This window comes from Argopecten irradians, chromosome 6, assembly GCF_041381155.1.
Source record: "Argopecten irradians isolate NY chromosome 6, Ai_NY, whole genome shotgun sequence".
NCBI classification, from domain to species: Eukaryota; Metazoa; Mollusca; class Bivalvia; order Pectinida; family Pectinidae; genus Argopecten; species Argopecten irradians.
The window spans coordinates 24374000-24392548 of record NC_091139.1 but is presented as its reverse complement, the minus strand read 5'-3'; the positions used below and the strand labels follow the sequence as shown (position 1 = coordinate 24392548).

At 37.3% G+C, this 18549-nt stretch overlaps 1 protein-coding gene across 16 annotated transcripts in view; it reads right to left on the bottom strand.

The window, feature by feature from the left end:
* The window catches only part of LOC138325400 (otoferlin-like), a 118336-nt gene extending 100228 nt beyond the window's left edge, over nt 1–18108 (bottom strand). For 10 of the 16 annotated variants that reach the window (XM_069271032.1, XM_069271037.1, XM_069271046.1 and 7 more), the window contains exons 1-12: nt 17969–18108; nt 15597–15694; nt 15183–15303; nt 12677–12734; nt 12386–12517; nt 12006–12068; nt 5756–5840; nt 4442–4557; nt 3722–3762; nt 3107–3293; nt 2067–2253; nt 834–854 (exon numbers count right to left, since the gene is read on the bottom strand). In XM_069271032.1, the coding sequence (XP_069127133.1) occupies nt 834–854; nt 2067–2253; nt 3107–3293; nt 3722–3762; nt 4442–4557; nt 5756–5840; nt 12006–12068; nt 12386–12517; nt 12677–12734; nt 15183–15303; nt 15597–15639 (1054 nt within the window). In that variant the 5' untranslated portion in view covers nt 15640–15694; nt 17969–18108. Of the gene's footprint in view, nt 1–833; nt 855–2066; nt 2254–3106; nt 3294–3721; nt 3763–4441; nt 4558–5755; nt 5841–7898; nt 7984–12005; nt 12069–12385; nt 12518–12676; nt 12735–15182; nt 15304–15596; nt 15695–17968 lie in introns of all 16 variants that reach the window. The other 6 variants (XM_069271045.1, XM_069271047.1, XM_069271048.1 and 3 more) reach the window with 3 other exon arrangements.
* Between the last annotated feature and the right edge of the window lie 441 nt (nt 18109–18549).

The following is an 18549-nucleotide window of genomic DNA, read 5'->3' as shown; positions in this document are numbered from 1 at the left end:
TGTAGTGAGCTCAACTATTAGTACTTCTATGTAGAGAGTTCCTTTGTAGTGAGCTCAGCTATTAGTACTTTTATGCAGAGTTTCTTTGTCGTGAGCTCAGCTATAAGAACTTCTATGTAGAAAACTCCTTTGTAGTGAGCTTTATTTGCATAGTACCTTTATGCAGAGAGCTTCTTTGTAGTGAGCTCTGTTAGTACTTCTATATGGAGAGATCCTTTGTAATGAGCTTTGTTAGTACTTTTATAGAGAAAGCTCCTTTGTAATGAGCTTTGTTAGTACTTTTATAGAGAGAGCTCATTTGTAATGAGCTTTGTTAGTACTTTTATAGAGAAAACTCCTTTGTAATGAGCTTTGTTAGTACTTTTATAGAGAGAGCTCATTTGTAATGAGCTTTGTAAGTACTTTTTGTATGAGATTTGTTAGTACTTTTATAGAGAGAGCTCATTTGTAATGAGCTTTTAAGTAAGTCTGTAGACAGCTTTTGTAATGAGTTTTTAGTACTTCTACATAGAGCTCATTTGTAATGAGCTTTGTTAGTACTTTTATAGAGAGAGCTCCTTTGTAGAGCTCCTTTTATAGAGAGAGCTCCTTTGTAATAGAGCTTTGTTAGAACTTTTATAGAGAGAGCTCATTTGTAATGAGCTTTGTTAGTACTTTTATAGAGAGAGCTCCTTTGTATTGAGATTTTTTAGTACTTCTTTAGAGAGAGCTCATTTGTAATGAGCTTTGTTAGAATTAACCTATGTAGTATTTCTGTTAGTTTGTACTCCTCTGTAATTAGTACAGCCCAATATACTGGGGACCTATATTTAGCTCTACTTATGTGTCCTTACCATCTTTGACGTTTGTTTTTTCTAGAAAAGAAATATTACAAATGAAAAATAATACTTGGATATTTAATAATTGAGATTAAGTATTTTCCGTGGAAAGTGAAGTTACCTCCCTTTAAACCTTGATCAACATTGAATCAGATGATACAATGATAAAAATGCATCATTTAATTTTGAGTCAAGTCAAATCCTGGTACACTGTGTCCAATATTGATACCATTATATAACAAAATCACTCAATATAATTTTACAATATGTAAATTAAGAAGATTAACCTTGACCTCAATAAAACAGACAACTGTAATTAAGGATGTGCAAACAAATAAAACACCCAATTTGTAATGTCAGTGCAGCTAAGTGTAAAAAATAACTTAAAACTACAGAAACAAAAAAACATTTCAAAAACAAAGATAATTTCATCAGGCCATTTCATTTTGTCTTTTGTTTTTGTTTGTTTGAAAATGTGCACATGAAAGCATATTTATTAGGGATGTTAATCTTTTCTGAAAAAAGTAAATTTCTTTCTATAACAATTAGCCACAGATACTAATTATTTCTGTGTTAATTAAAACTCAGAGATTAAAATAACAATAAGTAATAGCAGTCGATATGTCTTACACCATCAGTTAGTAATATCCATACCATGTTTAGTTTTGACATTTGTCTTTTCTAGAAACAAATTGTAAAACATATAACATCTATTACTTAATAAGTAAGTGATTTCTGTCAACCTTTTTTTTTCTTTTTTTTTTCCCCCCCCCCCCCCCATTTTCATCAAAATGTCCATTCACAAAAGCATCTATTCTAACAGCAACTTGGCATCTGACATGACCTAAGATTGATTTGAGTTATCTCCCTTTTGTCATGACACTGATCGTTACAGGGAACATAACGGGTGATGTTACTGGAAAGCAGTTCTCTATCAAGTTTTCTACCTTATATCAGATGTACACAATTTTCATTTACAGCTTCATGTGAAATCACAATTAATACCTTCAAGCGAGGGGAGATAAGTCTTAAATATGCAAAGACAAAATCTATATATAGCTTACTATACTAAAGGTTCAGAGTTATGTAGTACAAAATGTATACAAAATCGTTTCCATGGAAATTCTTCAAAGTCCATCTCATAACAGGAAAATAGTATGATTTGCCTCTGTCCAGTTGGCATTCATATTAGCTATCAATGCCAACTGAAAGATGTTCAATGCTTAAATGTCCATTAGTGGCTCCTACCTTTGTCTCCTTCGTTTGATATTTTTGAGATGTCAATGAAGAACGTCCCAATGATGTCGTCGTTGACTTTGTCACTGTCCCGCAGTTGAACTTTCATCCTCCTACACAACGGAGGAAACATCTCTGTAAACACAAGCTGTTCATTCCACACAGGTTCATAAGATCCCTTCTTCACTGACGTTTTCCCCTATAAAAAACACAATAATTATATTGATGTAAATTTTTATGAAATTAAACAGAATTTGTCACTAAAGTTCACTGAGATGTCGGTAGAAGTGAGATAGCGGTAGAGACGAGATAGTGGTAGAAGTGATATAGCGGTAGAAGTGAGATAGCGCTAGAAGTGATATGGCGGTAAAGTGAGATAGCGGTTAAGACGAGATGGTGGAGTGATATGGCGGCTGAGACGGGATGACTAAAATGAAATGGCGAGATGGTGGTTGATACATATACGGATGTTAGTTGGAATGAGAGGAGAGAGATAAGTAGAGAGCATGCTGGGATGTATGTATAAGAATTGTATTGAAAATGAATGTGTAAAATCCAAGAGTCAAAACGGAAAATATGATACTTGTTCTATATACGCCTGAGACTATATGAATGAGATTAGATACAGGTGTAATGAGCCAATATCTGAGCACAAAAAAAGAAGAAAAAAAGTTCACTGAAAGCTGAAAGAGGAAATAGAATGGGAGAGAGGAGGGTGCATATACTTTTAGACATAAAAGCTTTTCTTATCTTTGATAGAAAGAGGGGATGGCAGTATCAGGATGCTTGGACAGAAAAATAGTCAGTTACTACAGAGCAATTAATGAACAAAAATCGAAAATGGACATGGTAAAATGGTATGATCCAAATTTTTTATATGGGGAAAGAAATCAGACCAAAAAAAGTTCTGTGACCATGGTAACTTGCTGTCCCTTAGTAACTTACGACAAATCCTAAAAGATGGGCAGATGAATTATGGTAAAATGCTATGATTGTAATAATAAGAAGGCAAAATAATTCCTGTTACCATGGTAACTTGTCCAGCTACTTACGATGTGTCCTGCGAATGATACAGATACATAAGGATCCACTAGGTCCTTTGTTTCCCCTGTAAACGCCTTCTTCACGTTGGCCATGATCCCCGTGTTCATTTTGGGCAGGCCCTCGGCCTTCAGGACGCGAACTGTAAATTTTGCACGCTGACGGTCAGCAGGAACACCCTCTGGTAGTAAAAGGTTCCTGTAAACAACCAGAATTAGACAGATAATTCATAAACAAACGACTCACGAAAAATATACCATAAAAACTAATAACATTTATTCAAAAATAAAATTTTTGGGCTGAGGGGATATAACAGCTGTGGTGTTTGACACTCCAGCAAATGACCTGGCCTACATATACTTAAGACTTAACATCTATTCTATTCTTGATTAATAGTTATGTGATCAGAGCTAGTGTATAAATGTGTAAGCCAAGCCATGTACTGAAGAGAGTCAATTGTATAAGATTATAAAAGATAAATTTAACCACTACCTAAACTATGAGATCAATCCTTATGATGAAACAAGAATTACTATCATCATGGGTGATACAAAAAGTTTATGAAAGATTATGGATCTAAAAATTCTAGAAGGAATTTAAAGTATTAAACCATTGGATTTGCTTACCCTTCAATATCATCTTCATCTTTGTCAGTTTTTGGAGGGACCTGTAATCACAGACAAAAGACATGTTCTATTACTTAAGTCTCAAATACAACAGAAGTCATATTCATCTCATTTATTATTATTGTCGAATGCAATCTACTTAAAACATGCCATATTTCAATATTGATATAGGACAGCCTAATTACATAGGTGCCATCAGGAAGAGGTGACCTTTATAGACAGGTTTTCATGCAAGTTTCACCAACACAATGGCATCAATGTGGTATTATAAAAGGACAATAAAATTTTTGGTTAACCATTTCAATTTAAACTTCTCATCAGGCTTATGATTTCAACTTTAGAACATATTTTCTTTGTAAAAAAGTTCTGCAATGTTGAATTTTGAATACCGTATTCAACCCAATGTACCCAGGGTGCTGAAATAATTAGAGGAAATAAGGGGGCGCTAATTAGACCAAATGTGGGCTACCATTTCACAATACCAATGCAAAAAGTAAGTCATAAATCTATTTGCAAAGAAATCAAACAAAGAAAATGTTGAATGTCATATTTGCAGCTTACATTTACTTTGAGGTAAGTAAAATTGAGGCTTCAGAAAGGGAAGAGGGGTGCTAATTAAGGGACAGCGGCACTAACTGGGTCGAATATGGTATATTCAGAGTTACATTACATATTATGATCTTATCATAAACTCGAACAATGTTATAATAGTATAATGACCTTGACCGAGTCCCCTTTTCCTATAACAGCAATATCCACTTTCACATAACCTTTGACCCCACCATTGATGTCATCCGAGTCTGTCAACATTGCCCATTTATGGTAAAACTGTCGATCTGAAATTTGAAGAAAAATAAAATTAACTCTAGCTTCTTTAAAATCGAATGAATTATAATTTCTTTTTTTTATGTTCCACTTTTAAAATATAAAAATTATGATTCTAGGAAACTCTCCATTTTTTAATATGCGAGTTGTAAAAATGTCTTGTAATTTAAATAGTAAACAATTGAAGTTAACTGCAATTATGCAATATTGCATCAAAATTGTCAAAACAATTTTAACAGATAAAGCAAGGTTAAGTATTTCTCCATAAACAAACATCTTTTCTAATTTCCTTTTAGTTGAAAATAAACATTTTCTAGCAGGCAATGATACACATACGAATGTTTTATTCTGTAAATAAACATTTTCTAGCAGGCAATGATACACATACGAATGCTTTATACTGTAAATAAACAAAATTTTTGTATAATGACATTTAAGAAAAAATGTGACAATATTTAAATGTGTTTAAAAAACTTTAATAAATGTATACTTCAGGCAGATCAGGCAAAGAATGCTTAAAAATGTTCCTAAATACTGACAGGATAAGTATACAATGCACTAACAAAAAATAAAGCTATATTATTCTATTGTACCCAATAACAATTTTAACAAGCTGAAATGTTTGAAATCAACAAAAACTCCCATGAAATCAACAAAAACTCCCATGAAATACAATTTTCAAAACTAATTTTCCAAGAAGGGTGATTGATACCTCAAATGGCATGAAAATGAAAATAAAATGAAGATCTTTGATTTCAAGACTCTCTTTATCAAGGACTAATCAAATTGGCATAACTGAGAAAATCACCATAAAGATGCACATATTATAATTTTCAAACTGATGACTTAGCTAGCAATTTATCTATTTAAGGAAGTAAATGAAACAACAATATACAGCATTCCATTGTATGTCACAAAAGATGGTTTACAGAGGTACGCCAAAAATCCCACAGAAAGAGAGAAAAATCTTAGTAAAATGTGTAAGTAAATGAAATAAAGTATATATATATACATATATAAAAGTAAGAATATGCAGAATATGTGAATAAAATATTAACAGAATGAGAATACCGTTAAGAATTAAACAAACTTATACAATTTCATTATCATAAATAGATGTTGTATTTTAATTAATTTGAATGTTAATTACCTGAACATTTTTACCTGTGGGTAATCTTCATATATGTATTGTGATTTTAAAGACAGTACCTTGGGCATTGTAAACTGTGCCAACATCAAGTTTGTAAGTTCCGAGCGGCTTGTTGGAGCGGAAAAGTCGTCCCGACTGACAAACCTAAGCCATGGACAACATATAATTTGTCAGTTGTCGTAGCAACATGATCTGTCGACACATACACAATTCTCGTGTGGACAGGTGAAATAAACATTTAATCTGACTAACGATCATTGATCGTCTGTTTATTCTAATTCATGTAATGGATTAAACAAATAAGACCAAATACCTGAAATCAAAGAAAAATATGTTGTTTTTCAACTTTTCTCTGGCAATCATTTTAATAAATCTAGGTGGCAAAAAATGAAATATGGTTTTATAACTTTCTAAGGTTCAAAACATTTTTTTTATTAGGAGAGCAGAGAGTCCTATCTTTGAATATCAACAAAAATGCCAGAGAAATATCAACAAACAACTGTTACTCTGCCATCAAACAAGCAAATTTAATTAAGACGAGAAACATTTGGAGATTTTCTTCAAAATTTCTTTTTTTTTTAAATTTATTTTGTAGCCTCAATTTCCAATTTCCCAATTAGGAATTTAGCCAAAAAGAATCTCAATAACTCTCTGCTAATTCAATTTGCTTGTTTCAGAGCAGTAAAAATAGCAATACCTGTGCTAAAACTACAGGTAGGAAGGCACTAAATAGTAAACAAACAAGTCAGCTCTTTTACAAGTACAACTTTTCTGGTATCCATGACAACAGATCTTTTAAGTAAAATAATTTCATCAAAACTATTGAGTGAAAATTTAGGGATTGTTGCCCCTTAATTTCATAAACAATATTATTATTAAGTTCATTTGAAATATCTATTTAAGACTATAAAGTCATATCATTTTGTTTCAATCTTTTTCATGGTTAACCACTTAAGCTATACTTGTAAAGAGCTAAACTAGATGCAAAACATTCCACAGTTAAACAGTGAAAGTCTTGAATAAACCTCTGACCTTCACCTTAAGACACTAATGCTGAGGTGAAGGTCATGCCCCAGCCTGAGATTTGACCTTCACCTTTGCAGACACTGTTGGGAAAAATCTACCAAGCTCACTTCTAATGATACCTAAACTTTCTTGCCCATCTTCAAAAACCCAAGGTCCTCAAAAGTGGATGCAATTTTTATATTTTAAGACAGAATGTAATAGAGATTTTTTTGAAATGTTCCTATAGATATAAAGCACAAAACGTTCATAAATTTCAAAACACTAGCTTAACCTTAACACAGGCAATCATGTTAAAGTATGCTTAGCATCAAAATCAGGCATGTTTTCTGAGGACAAGAGAGGACAAGAAAATGCACAAACAAGCTAGTAAAAATTGAAGAGGATAAAAATAAGGGAATAAAAACCTATCACTGCAAGAGTGCCTAGGAATCAGATGTCCTTAACAATTCAATATCAATAAGTTCAAGCATAGGAGTAAATGTATTGGTCAATACAGATTTAAACTTCTATTTATAACAGTTCAGTGTTCCCTTTTGGCTCAATCTTTTTCTCAATCAAGGTCAAGTAATGGTGCCATCTGTTTCTACTTTATAGGGATGATTTATAGAAACCAACCTAAATCCAAATTTAATATTTTCTTTGTAGATTTGTATAATTATACTTATAACAACAAGAGCATTAAGGGACCTCTCCTTGCCTATTTTTGAGAAGGTTACCATGGCAACAGCTTTCTCACAACAGCATGCAAGGATAAAATAGAAAAGCTTTTTGGGATATAGTCATTTGGTTATATCAAAATAATTTCAGAACTTAATTCAAATTCTACAATAAAGTATGAAAATTTTAAAACATCAAGGAAAGTAAAAATTTGAGAAATTTCAAAAATTTGAACAAAATAAATTTTTAATGCACTTGAAACATCTTGTTGAAAGCCTAATGTACTATTACCCAAAATTTTACTCTAAATCTCATCCTCCCATAGAATACTTGTTAAACATTTTCTAAGATATGAACAATTATTTAATTGGAGAAATGTGCAGTAAAAATTGCAAAAATGAAAAAGACATGAAGGAAGTATGAAAACTAGATATGAGATGCATGCTAGGAAGTACCAAACATGCAGGTAACTTGGTCAGGGTTTCAAGAGTTCTTAAGACCAAGAGCAAATAAAAGTACCAGGAGCGCTATAAACCGTCCCGATATCTATCTTGAAACTTCCCACTCGGGTACCGGAGCTGAGTAGGTTACGAGAATGGAGCACCTGGGTAGGAACACAAAATTCATAAATGAAAACTACAAAAAAACTAAGGTCAAAAGACTATGAGGTCAACAAAGGTCATCACATAGGGTCAAGGACACATATGGCACACATTACATACAGACAGGTTTTTGTGAGATTTTTCGTGTGTTACATAACTAAATAATAACATCAAATCATGCGATGTTTACACTTTACAAAAATGCAATGACTCATTGAAAGCTTTCAAATAATTCTCAAATAACATCAATAAGTAACTTGTTTCCTTGGTTTAAACAATTTAACAAAGCTAAACAATGCCATCTAGATTCACACAAGATCTAAGGTGCTATTTTATTTGTATAGATTGCTCACTTTTTATATGTGCATAATTGTGATTTAAAAAATCTTTCATTTTTCTGATATAAAGCTGTGGTTCTCTAATTAACATTTACGCATCAAACATACAGTTAGCAAATTAGTAGGGGAGATAACCACACAAGCACTAACAAACCAAAACAAGGGAGACAATATCTACATGGATTACATTATAAACTAACATAAACTAACACAGTTACATATCCACATAAAGATTGGGATGTTCTAGTGTTAACCAAAATAGGGGAGATAATCTCAAATTAACCAAATCAGGGGAGATAATCAAACATTACGAAAAGAGGGGAGATAATATAACATCAACCAAAACAGGGGAGAAAATCCCATAGCTAACAAAACAGAGGAGGAACATTTTCCAAAAAAGGGGAGATAATAAAACATCAACCAAAACAGGGGAGATAATAACACATCAACCAAAACAGGGGAGATAATAAAACATCAACCAAAACAGGGGAGGTAGCTAATAAAACAGAGGAGGAACATTTACTAAAACAAGGGAGATTATCTTACATGTTACCAAACATTGAAGGAATGGTAACATTTATAAATACAGGGGAGAGCTAATCAGACATTTAAAACAATATATGGGAGACAATCTAAAAATTACCATAAAAAGAATGAACAATTTTATTACAAATATTAATCTAGTAATTGACAACCTGAGAAATTCTTAAATCAAATTTTCAACAGTAATTATTCAAAATTTAATAAACAAAAACACACATTTTAACAATATCATCTTCTAATAAACTACATGTAATTATCAAAATCAAATAAAATATTTTTAACATATTTTAGAAAAGCATACTTTGATTAAAGTTAGTTTCTGATCATTATGAAAGTCTCATTGAGTGCAAGGACTGCCACACATAACTTTTAGCAAAAGTGTAGCAAAAAACACACCGTATCATACTACGACGACTTCTCCTTCCTCTAATATGGAGCACTACATGTCTATACAGTTATTTGATAATATTTCAAATATATAACTTTACAATTCGTACCGTAGTTTTGGTCAAATCCAGGAGACAAGCCCAGTGCCCCCCCCGAATAGCAAGAAAAGAGGAGTACATCGTGTGGTGCCCGCATACAGTCAAAAACAAATACTAAATAAAAATCTGAACAACTGGATTTTAAATCCGGATTATTAACACCAGCCAAAAGGCAGCAGACATGATTTTAGATTGAACAAGCCAAAGAAGCTAGAAATATGTGCCCTCAAATAACTTAAATCAAACTCATGGTGGGGAGCTGGCTCTTGAACGGAACCCCTGTTGAAACATTGTCTTTGAGAGTCCACCACAGTGCAAATCCTTCACGGACTGGTTGAGAGGAAGCCAAAGCCTCCCATTCACACTGCTGGCGCCAGGGAACCCAGTTTCGCGAGGTAGAAAAATCTGGAGAGGTTCTGATGTGAGTCTCCAAGGGGGGACTACATCTGCAGGGAGTTTAGATAACCCAGGAAAAGCTGAGAAACCAACGCACATGGGACGTGAGTGTCCAACTGATGAAGTCAGAGCAAGATCTTCTGGCCTTCTCGAAACTTCTCCAAAGGATGGTAAGGGCAATGACCCTGAATCCGTGATTGAAACGGTTTCCAGGAAGACAAAGTCTCGAGAAAGGGGAGACCTCGGACTTCTCTCTGGATGGAATGAAGCCGAAATTTGAGCATAAGTTTTCAGGACCTAGACGGGGTGTTCTGCACAAAAGATTCCCGCAATAGGTGGAGAATGAGGGGAATCGTGTCGAAATAGATGTGAACATCTATTCACTGGAGTGCAGAAAACCCCAACAACCTGCAAGCAGCTTGGTGAAAACCAAAGGAAGCTGTCGGTGAGCCCGAAAGCATGGCCCGGAACTGAAAATCCTTCCCGTTGCAAGTGCAGGAGGAATTTTCGTGCCGACTTCTTGATGGGATTGTGGATAGTAGGCATCCTTCAGATCTACTGAAGTAGCCCAACATCCCCTCTACTCACGGGAAGCTTGATGCTCCGTTTAAGATAGAGTCTCACTCTTGAAGTGAGGATGAATCTACGTGCTCTGTGAAGGCACTTAGAATCTATATGGGACGCAAGCTCCGGACTTTTTCCTGAACCAGAAACATTCTGGAATAAAAGCCCGGAGTGCATTACACCATAGGCACCTCCTCGACCCGCGCCTTTAAAAAGCATGGTCTTACTTCCTCCTGGATGGCATAGTGCCTTTTCTGGATCCCCGGAGGAGGGAAGAAGATAGGTCTTGTTGCCAAGGGCGGATCCGCAAGAGGGGGAATGCAACCCCTCCTTGTCCACAGACGGGCCCATGTGTCCTCTGTGATTTCCTTCACTCTGGGAGGAAGAAGGACTGACGACAATCCTACAGGACGATCGGGACGAGGAAGTTCCGAGACCCTCCCAGAGGAGAATCGCTTCCTAACCGAAACTGAATCCTGCGGTGAGCAATCTAAAACTGGCAGGAGCGTTAGTCCTCAGAACAGACCCCTCGTCGGGAATGGCCAAGGAGGGGGAAAAAGAGTCAGAAAACTCTTCTCTTAATACCCTTCCCAATTGTTTGCCCTTAAGTCAAGTATGAAGTTCTAATTGGGACGGAGGCACGGACCCCTGCGAGCTGGTACTGGCCTTACGGTCTGCAGATCTCTTCCAAAGAGGGCAGAACGGCGACCGAGTCCCTCCTTCAAAGAGTAATTTAATAATGAGCTGCAACCCGCAAACCAAGCGTGCGAGATGAAGAAGATTTCTTCTCCATAAATCGAGGACAAGAGTGAGACACAATAGTGTACCTTCTGGCAGTGAGCGATATCTATAAACCAGGGACTAATATCGGAGCAGCAGGGGAGAGATGAACAACATCTCATCCTCTGACGACACCACGACCTCACAGATTTTCAACCCGTATCATATAGCGGCTGGCTGCCAATTATCAAAACACTGCGGGTATAAGAAAGGATGGTTGCCCGCAGGACATACTTTGATTAACCCCCGGGAAAACCGAGCCAGCACAATCAGGAGCGGAACCTTATAATCTCCGGATTGAGTGCCTGCCAAAACCCAAACGGACGAATGGTCACATGCAAAAAGTGTATCAAACTCCACCTGGCCCCCGGACGGAGGGACACCCCCCTCTCGATATCATAACGAATCCCTCTCACGACTCTCTAATAAACTACATCATGTATACAGTTATAGGTACATTTATCAATATGTACACAATTCAAAACGTACTTTTGTGTATCTATAAACCAGGGACTTCAACAGTATATATAGGGATAATCATGATTTGTACCTTAACAACTTGTAGAGGTAGTTTAGGATTTTACAATTTACAACAAAAGGTTAAACTAGTTTAACAATTTCTTGCAAACAGCTGCAGTCTAAAGATTAAAATTATGAAACATACACACCACGTTAATTTCCAACAATTCTACAATATATACCATTGTCAACAAATCTAGTATATAAAGCAAAACAATTACACAGGCCTAATACATGTCCAAATTGGAGGCCTGTATCATTACATGTCCAGATTAGGTGCTATATTATTACATGTCCAGATCTGGGGCATATATTTATATTGACTTATACATATCTGGGGCCCTATATACATGTTTGACTTATACATATCTGGGGCACATTATCAGAACACAAACTTACCGTTAATGTGATAATCTTGTCAAATAACATTGCAGGAGCCATATGGAAGTCAAATACAAAATACTGAAAAGGATGAAAACAAAATCATCAAACAACATCATTTAATTAATTATTGCATATTGTTGGTTAGCATAGCTTCAAAATGATATGACAAGTAAAGTCGCCAGTTGGTAAAACCTTTGTGATTTGCCACTTTTGAATCGCAATGTCCCTCTATGAGATACCCTGTTTCATTTTCAAAAAGATTTGGACATTTCCTACTGTTGAACAAACTACTATTGAGACACCTTATATTACATCATAAATGTCTGGTGGACAGACAATATAATTTAGTTGCAATGCCAAGTGTGATATTGATGTAGAATTGTGTTTGGACATACCTCGCTGTAATAAGGACAGTTCGTGGATTCTTTCACACTTGTGTACTTCTTCTGGTCCCCGACCTGGACACATACCACGGGATCCATGTTGAGTCCTGCTAATTGTCGAGCTTCTATCACAGTTATGCAGACCTAAAATAGATGTTGAACAGAAAGGTCAGAGCCTCCTAGGGCAGGTCAAGGTCAGAGGAAACTTCCATTATCACAAACCATTTCATTTTCTTGAATAGCACAATTTAAAAAAACAATTCTTTAATTTATCAATTTTTCACAAAACAAAACAATGCTAACCTGAAAGTCCTGGGCTTTTAAGGAGGCAGGCTCCATTTGCTGGGCTCTCCCCTTGTTTCTGAAACAATGAATTAATTCAGCAATTCATATGACCTTATCAGATAGGCAAATGCTATACTAATAAATGTGAAAGATATAAATTTATATCCATTGAAGATATTCTACAGTTGTCATGATGATATAAAGTAATATGTCAACAAGGTCCAATATTGACATTAGTCAGAAATAAATGACCGCTGTTTATAGCTATCACATCAGCTGTATCTAGACATGTATACATAAGTTACAACAGGCCAAACCTCATGTTTCAGATGGTTTTTAATAAAAATCTTTTTCACAATCTGGACATACTTGATCACTGTGAGTGAGGTTTTAATGAATGTCAAGGACTGTTTAAAAAGAATCTTACAGATCAAATATCTAATATCTAGGTCTCTTAAAAAAAGATCTTGACCCAAGTTAATGAGAATACAAGGTCAAAGTCATTCATTTTATGCCCCTGGTTTTTGAACCTTTATACTTCTGAGAAGTCATTGCATGATTTTATCTCGTTTGGCCTCCCATGACCTTGACTGACCTACCTTCTGTTAGTGACCAGAGTAGCTATCACTGATGACTAACTGCCCTGATCATGACCTCCAGTGACCTTGACTGACCTACCTTCTGTTAGTGACCGGAGTAGCTATCACTGATGACTAACTGCCCTGATCATGACCTCCAGTGACCTTGACTGACCTACCTTCTGTTAGTGACCAGAGTAGCTATCACTGATGACTGACTGCCCTGATCATGACCTCCAGTGACCTTGACTGACCTACCTTCTGTTAGTGACCAGAGTAGCTATCACTAATGACTGAACTACCCTGATCATGACCTCTAGTGACCTTGACTGACCTACCTTCTGTTAGTGGCCCTGAGTAGCTATCACTGATGACTAACTGCCCTGGATCATGACATCAGGACCTGACCTCCAGTGACCTTGACTGACCTACTGCTATCTTCTGTGTTAGTGACTGGAGTAGATCAGCTGATGACTAACTCGATCATGACCTCAGTGACCTTGACTGACCTACCTTCTGTTAGACCGGAGTAGCTATCACTGACCCTGCCCTGATCATGACCTCCAGACCTTGAATGACTTACCTTCTGTTAGTGACCAGAGTAGCTATCACTGATGATAACTAACTGCCCTGATCTGACCTCTAGTGACCTTTACTGACCTACCTTCTGTTAGTGACCTGAGTAGCTATCACTGATGACTAACTGCCCTGATCATGACCTCCAGTGACCTTGACTGACCTACCTTGTTAGTGACCGGAGAAGCTATCACTGATGACTAACTGCCCTGATCATGACCTCCAGTGACCTTGACTGACCTACCTTCTGTTAGTGACCAGAGTAGCTATCACTGATGCTAGCTGCCCTGATCAATGACCTCCCAGTGACCTTGACTGACCTACCTTGTTAGTGACCACACGAGTAGCGACCTTGATCACTGATGACTGACTGCCCTGATCATGACCTCCAGTGACCTTGACTGACCTACCTTCTGTTAGTGACCAGAGTAGCTATCACTGATGACTAACTGCCCTGATCATGACCTCCAGTGACCTTGACTGACCTACCTTCTGTTAGTGACCAGAGTGAAGCTATCATGCTATCGTTGATGACTGACTGCCCTGATCATGACCTCCAGCGACCTTGAATGACCTACCTTCTGTTAGTGACCAGAGTAGCTATCACTGATGACTAACTGCCCTGATCATGACCTCCAGTGACCTTGACTGACCTACCTTCTGTTAGTGACCGGAGTGAAGCTATCATGCTATCGATGACTAACTGCCCCTGATCATGACCTCTAGTGACCTTGACTGACCTACCTTGTTAGGGACTGTTAGTGACCGGAGTAGCTATCACTGATGACTAACTGCCCTGATCATGACCTCCAGTGACCTTGACTGACCTACCTTCTGTTAGTGACCGGAGTAGCTATCACTGAGATACTAACTGCCCTGATCATGACCTCCAGTGACCTTGACTAACCTACTGAGTGACCGAGTAGCTATCACTGACTAACTGCCCTATCATGACTCCCAACCTTGACTTACCTACCTCTGTAGTGACCGGAGTAGCTATTACTGATGACTGACTGCCCTGATCATGACCTCTAGACATTGACCCTACCTGACCCTGCCGCCTGATCCATGACCTCCATGTGACCCTGACTGAACTACCCTTCTGTTTTGGAGTGACCGGAGTAGCTATCGCTGATGACGCTGACCTCCAAGACCACCCTGACCGGAGTAACTTGCCCTGATCATGACCTCCAAAGACCTTGACTGACCTACCTTCTGTTAGTGACGGGAGTAGCTATAGCTGACAACTTACTGCCCTGATCATGACCTCCAAAGACCTTGACTGACCTACCTTCTGTAAGTGACCGGAGTAGCTATCACTGATGACTGACTGCCCTGATCATGACCTCCAGTGACCTTGACTGACCTACCTTCTGTTAGTGACCGGAGTAGCTATAGCTGACGACTGACTGCCCTGGTCATCTTCCATCTGTTCCGCTCTGGCCCCTAACATGGATGCCACCTCAGCAGCTCGAGCATCCAGACTTGGATCTATTATCAAATAACAAAACAATAGCAAGACCTTTATGTTGAAATGAGGCTTTTTGTTCATCATTACATTGCTCCACCTATTTTAATTACTTCAAAATAACTTTCAGGCCTCAATTTTATCTGGATCTATATGATTTTGTTTTTAATTTGATTAATGACTTACTCTGTGTAATAATTCTGAGAACAATTAACCCAAATCTGGTCCTATTAAGGAGCCTTTTCATTTTTCAATGTTTTAACCAGTCGATGGTAATGTGTCGTATATTTTCTCTATGATACTAATGAGAACTCACCTGTCTCAATCTCATCTATTAATGACTGTTTTCTCATCGACATCTGACCTTTTCCCCGACCCCATCATCATCTCACCACCGACGGAAAATTCTTCACACTGAAACAAACAACTTGTCAGACTCCTTATAATAAACCCAAACTACACCACATAGAAGTATCAGGCATACATATGAGCGAGGCCAATAGTCCCTTATGATAAACCCAAACCACATACAAGTACATACAAGTACCAGGCATACATAGGGGGCCAATAGTCCTTATGATTAACCCAAACCACATACAAGTATCAGCATACATAGGGGCAATAGTCCTTATACAAATACAGTCTCAGGCATACATAGGAGGCCAATAGTCCCTTATGATAAACCCAAACCACATACAAGTATCAGGCATACATAGGAGGCCAATAGTCCTTATGATAAACCCAAACCACATACAAGTACCAGGCATACATAGGGGGCCAATAGTCCTTATGATAAACCCAAACCACATACAAGTATCAGGCATACATAGGGGCCAATAGTCCTTATGATAAACCCAAACCACATACAAGTATCAGGCATACATAGGAGGCCAATAGTCCTTATGATAAACCCAAACCACATACAAGTATCAGGCATACATAGGAGGCCAATAGTCCTTATGATAAACCCAAACCACATACAAGTATCAGGCATACATAGGGGGCCAATAGTCCTTATGATAAACCCAAACCACACCACATACAAGTATCAGGCATACATAGGAGGCCAATAGTCCTTATGATAAACCCAAACCACATACAAGTATCAGGCATACATAGGAGGCCAATAGTCCTTATGATAAACCCAAACCACATACAAGTATCAGGCATACATAGGGGCCAATAGTCCTTATGATAAACCCAAACCACATACAAGTATCAGGCATACATAGGAGGCCAATAGTCCTTATGATAAACCCAACCACATAACATACATACCCTAAACACACTACAATATCAGGCATACATAGGAGCCAATAGTCCTTATGATAAACCCAAACCACATACAAGTATCAGGCATACATAGGAGGCCAATAGTCCTTATGATAAACCCAAACCACATACAAGTATCAGGCATACATAGGGGGCCAATAGTCCTTATGATAAACCCAAACCACATACAAGTATCAGGCATACATAGGAGGCCAATAGTCCTTATGATAAACCCAAACCACATACAAGTATCAGGCATACATAGGGGCCAATAGTCCTTATGATAAACCCAAACCACATACAAGTATCAGGTTATACATAGGAGGCCAATAGTCCCTTATGATAAACCCAAACCACTAACCACATACAAATCTGGCATACATAGGAGGCCAATAGTCCTTATGATAAACCCAAACCACATACAAGTATCAGGCATACATAGGGGGCCAATAGTCCTTATGATAAACCCAAACCACATACAAGTATCAGGCATACATAGGAGGCCAATAGTCCTTATGATAAACCCAAACCACATACAAGTATAGTGCATACAGGAGGCCAATAGTCCTTCATACCCAAACCACATACAAGTATCAGGCATACATAGGCCAATAGTCCTTATGATAAACCCATACCACATACAAGTATCAGGCATACATAGGGGCCAATAGTCCTTATGATAAACCCAAACCACATACAAGTATCGGGCATACATAGGGGCCAATAGTCCTTATGATAAACCCAAACCACATACAAGTATCAGGCATACATAGGGGCCAATAGTCCTTATGATAAACCCAAACCACATACAAGTACAGGCATACATAGGGGGCCAATAGTCCTTATGATAAACAAACCACTAAAAATCACATACAAGCCATAGTCCTATGAAACCCAAACCCGCATACATAGGGGGCCAATAGTCCTTATGATAAACCCAAACCACATACAAGTATCAGGCATACATAGGAGGCCAATAGTCCTTATGATAAACCCAAACCACATACAAGTATCAGGCATACATAGGAGGCCAATAGTCCTTATGATAAACCCAAACCACATACAAGTATATAGGCATACATAGGAGGCCAATAGTCCTTATGATAAACCCAAACCACATACAAGTATCAGGCATACATAAAGGGACAATAAATATACATTAAACAAAACCACATCAAACCATCCAACAGTGTCCACAAACTTAAGTACTTTATGTATATCTGTAAACTTTAAGATATTTTGCGTTTTGATATTTACCAAGTTGGCTTTCAAATTGTTTGCATTGTGAGTATTGTTTGCATTGTAAATAATCTATTTTTTTTTTATATTTCTGCATTATTGAAATAAGTAGAAGTCTAATAATATATCCTGTTTAGAAACCGCCTCCCTAGGCCCCTATCTATAAAAAGTACATACTGTTTGGGAGACCTGCCACCAGATGTCCTCGACGTTTTCGAGGCGAGACTAAGTCGAGACTCTCGAAGCGAGGTCCTTGAGGGACTCGTCAGAATGGACTCAGAGTCACCAAAGCTGCTCCGACTGTCCAGGTTGAGCTGGTTCCGTTCATCCTCCGTGAGTGGCACTCGGAGTTCATCACTCTTTAACTGTTTGAATTCACCTTTCTGCCATAATCCAACAGACCCATCAGGAGCGTTGTAGGTCAGTTCAAATGTGATTGTTGTCTGTAAACACAAAACAGTTTATAATATTCACATTGATAAGGAAATGTTATTGGTTTTTGAAATATGATAAGAATTTGTCTACAAATCATGTCCTATTATCAATTTATTTTGGTTTTGTGTTTTGTGTTGTAAATCCTATTGACAGCCAAATGCAGGATCGTTTAGGAAATTGCCAGGTTTATGAAGATGCAAGAAAGTTAGAGTTCTTGGAAAAAACCATTAACATCAATGATCTTTAAAGAAGACTAAACTGTGTCAATTATGTATATAATGTACTTGAATATCTAGTGAAAACTAGTGATGAACAAACAAAAC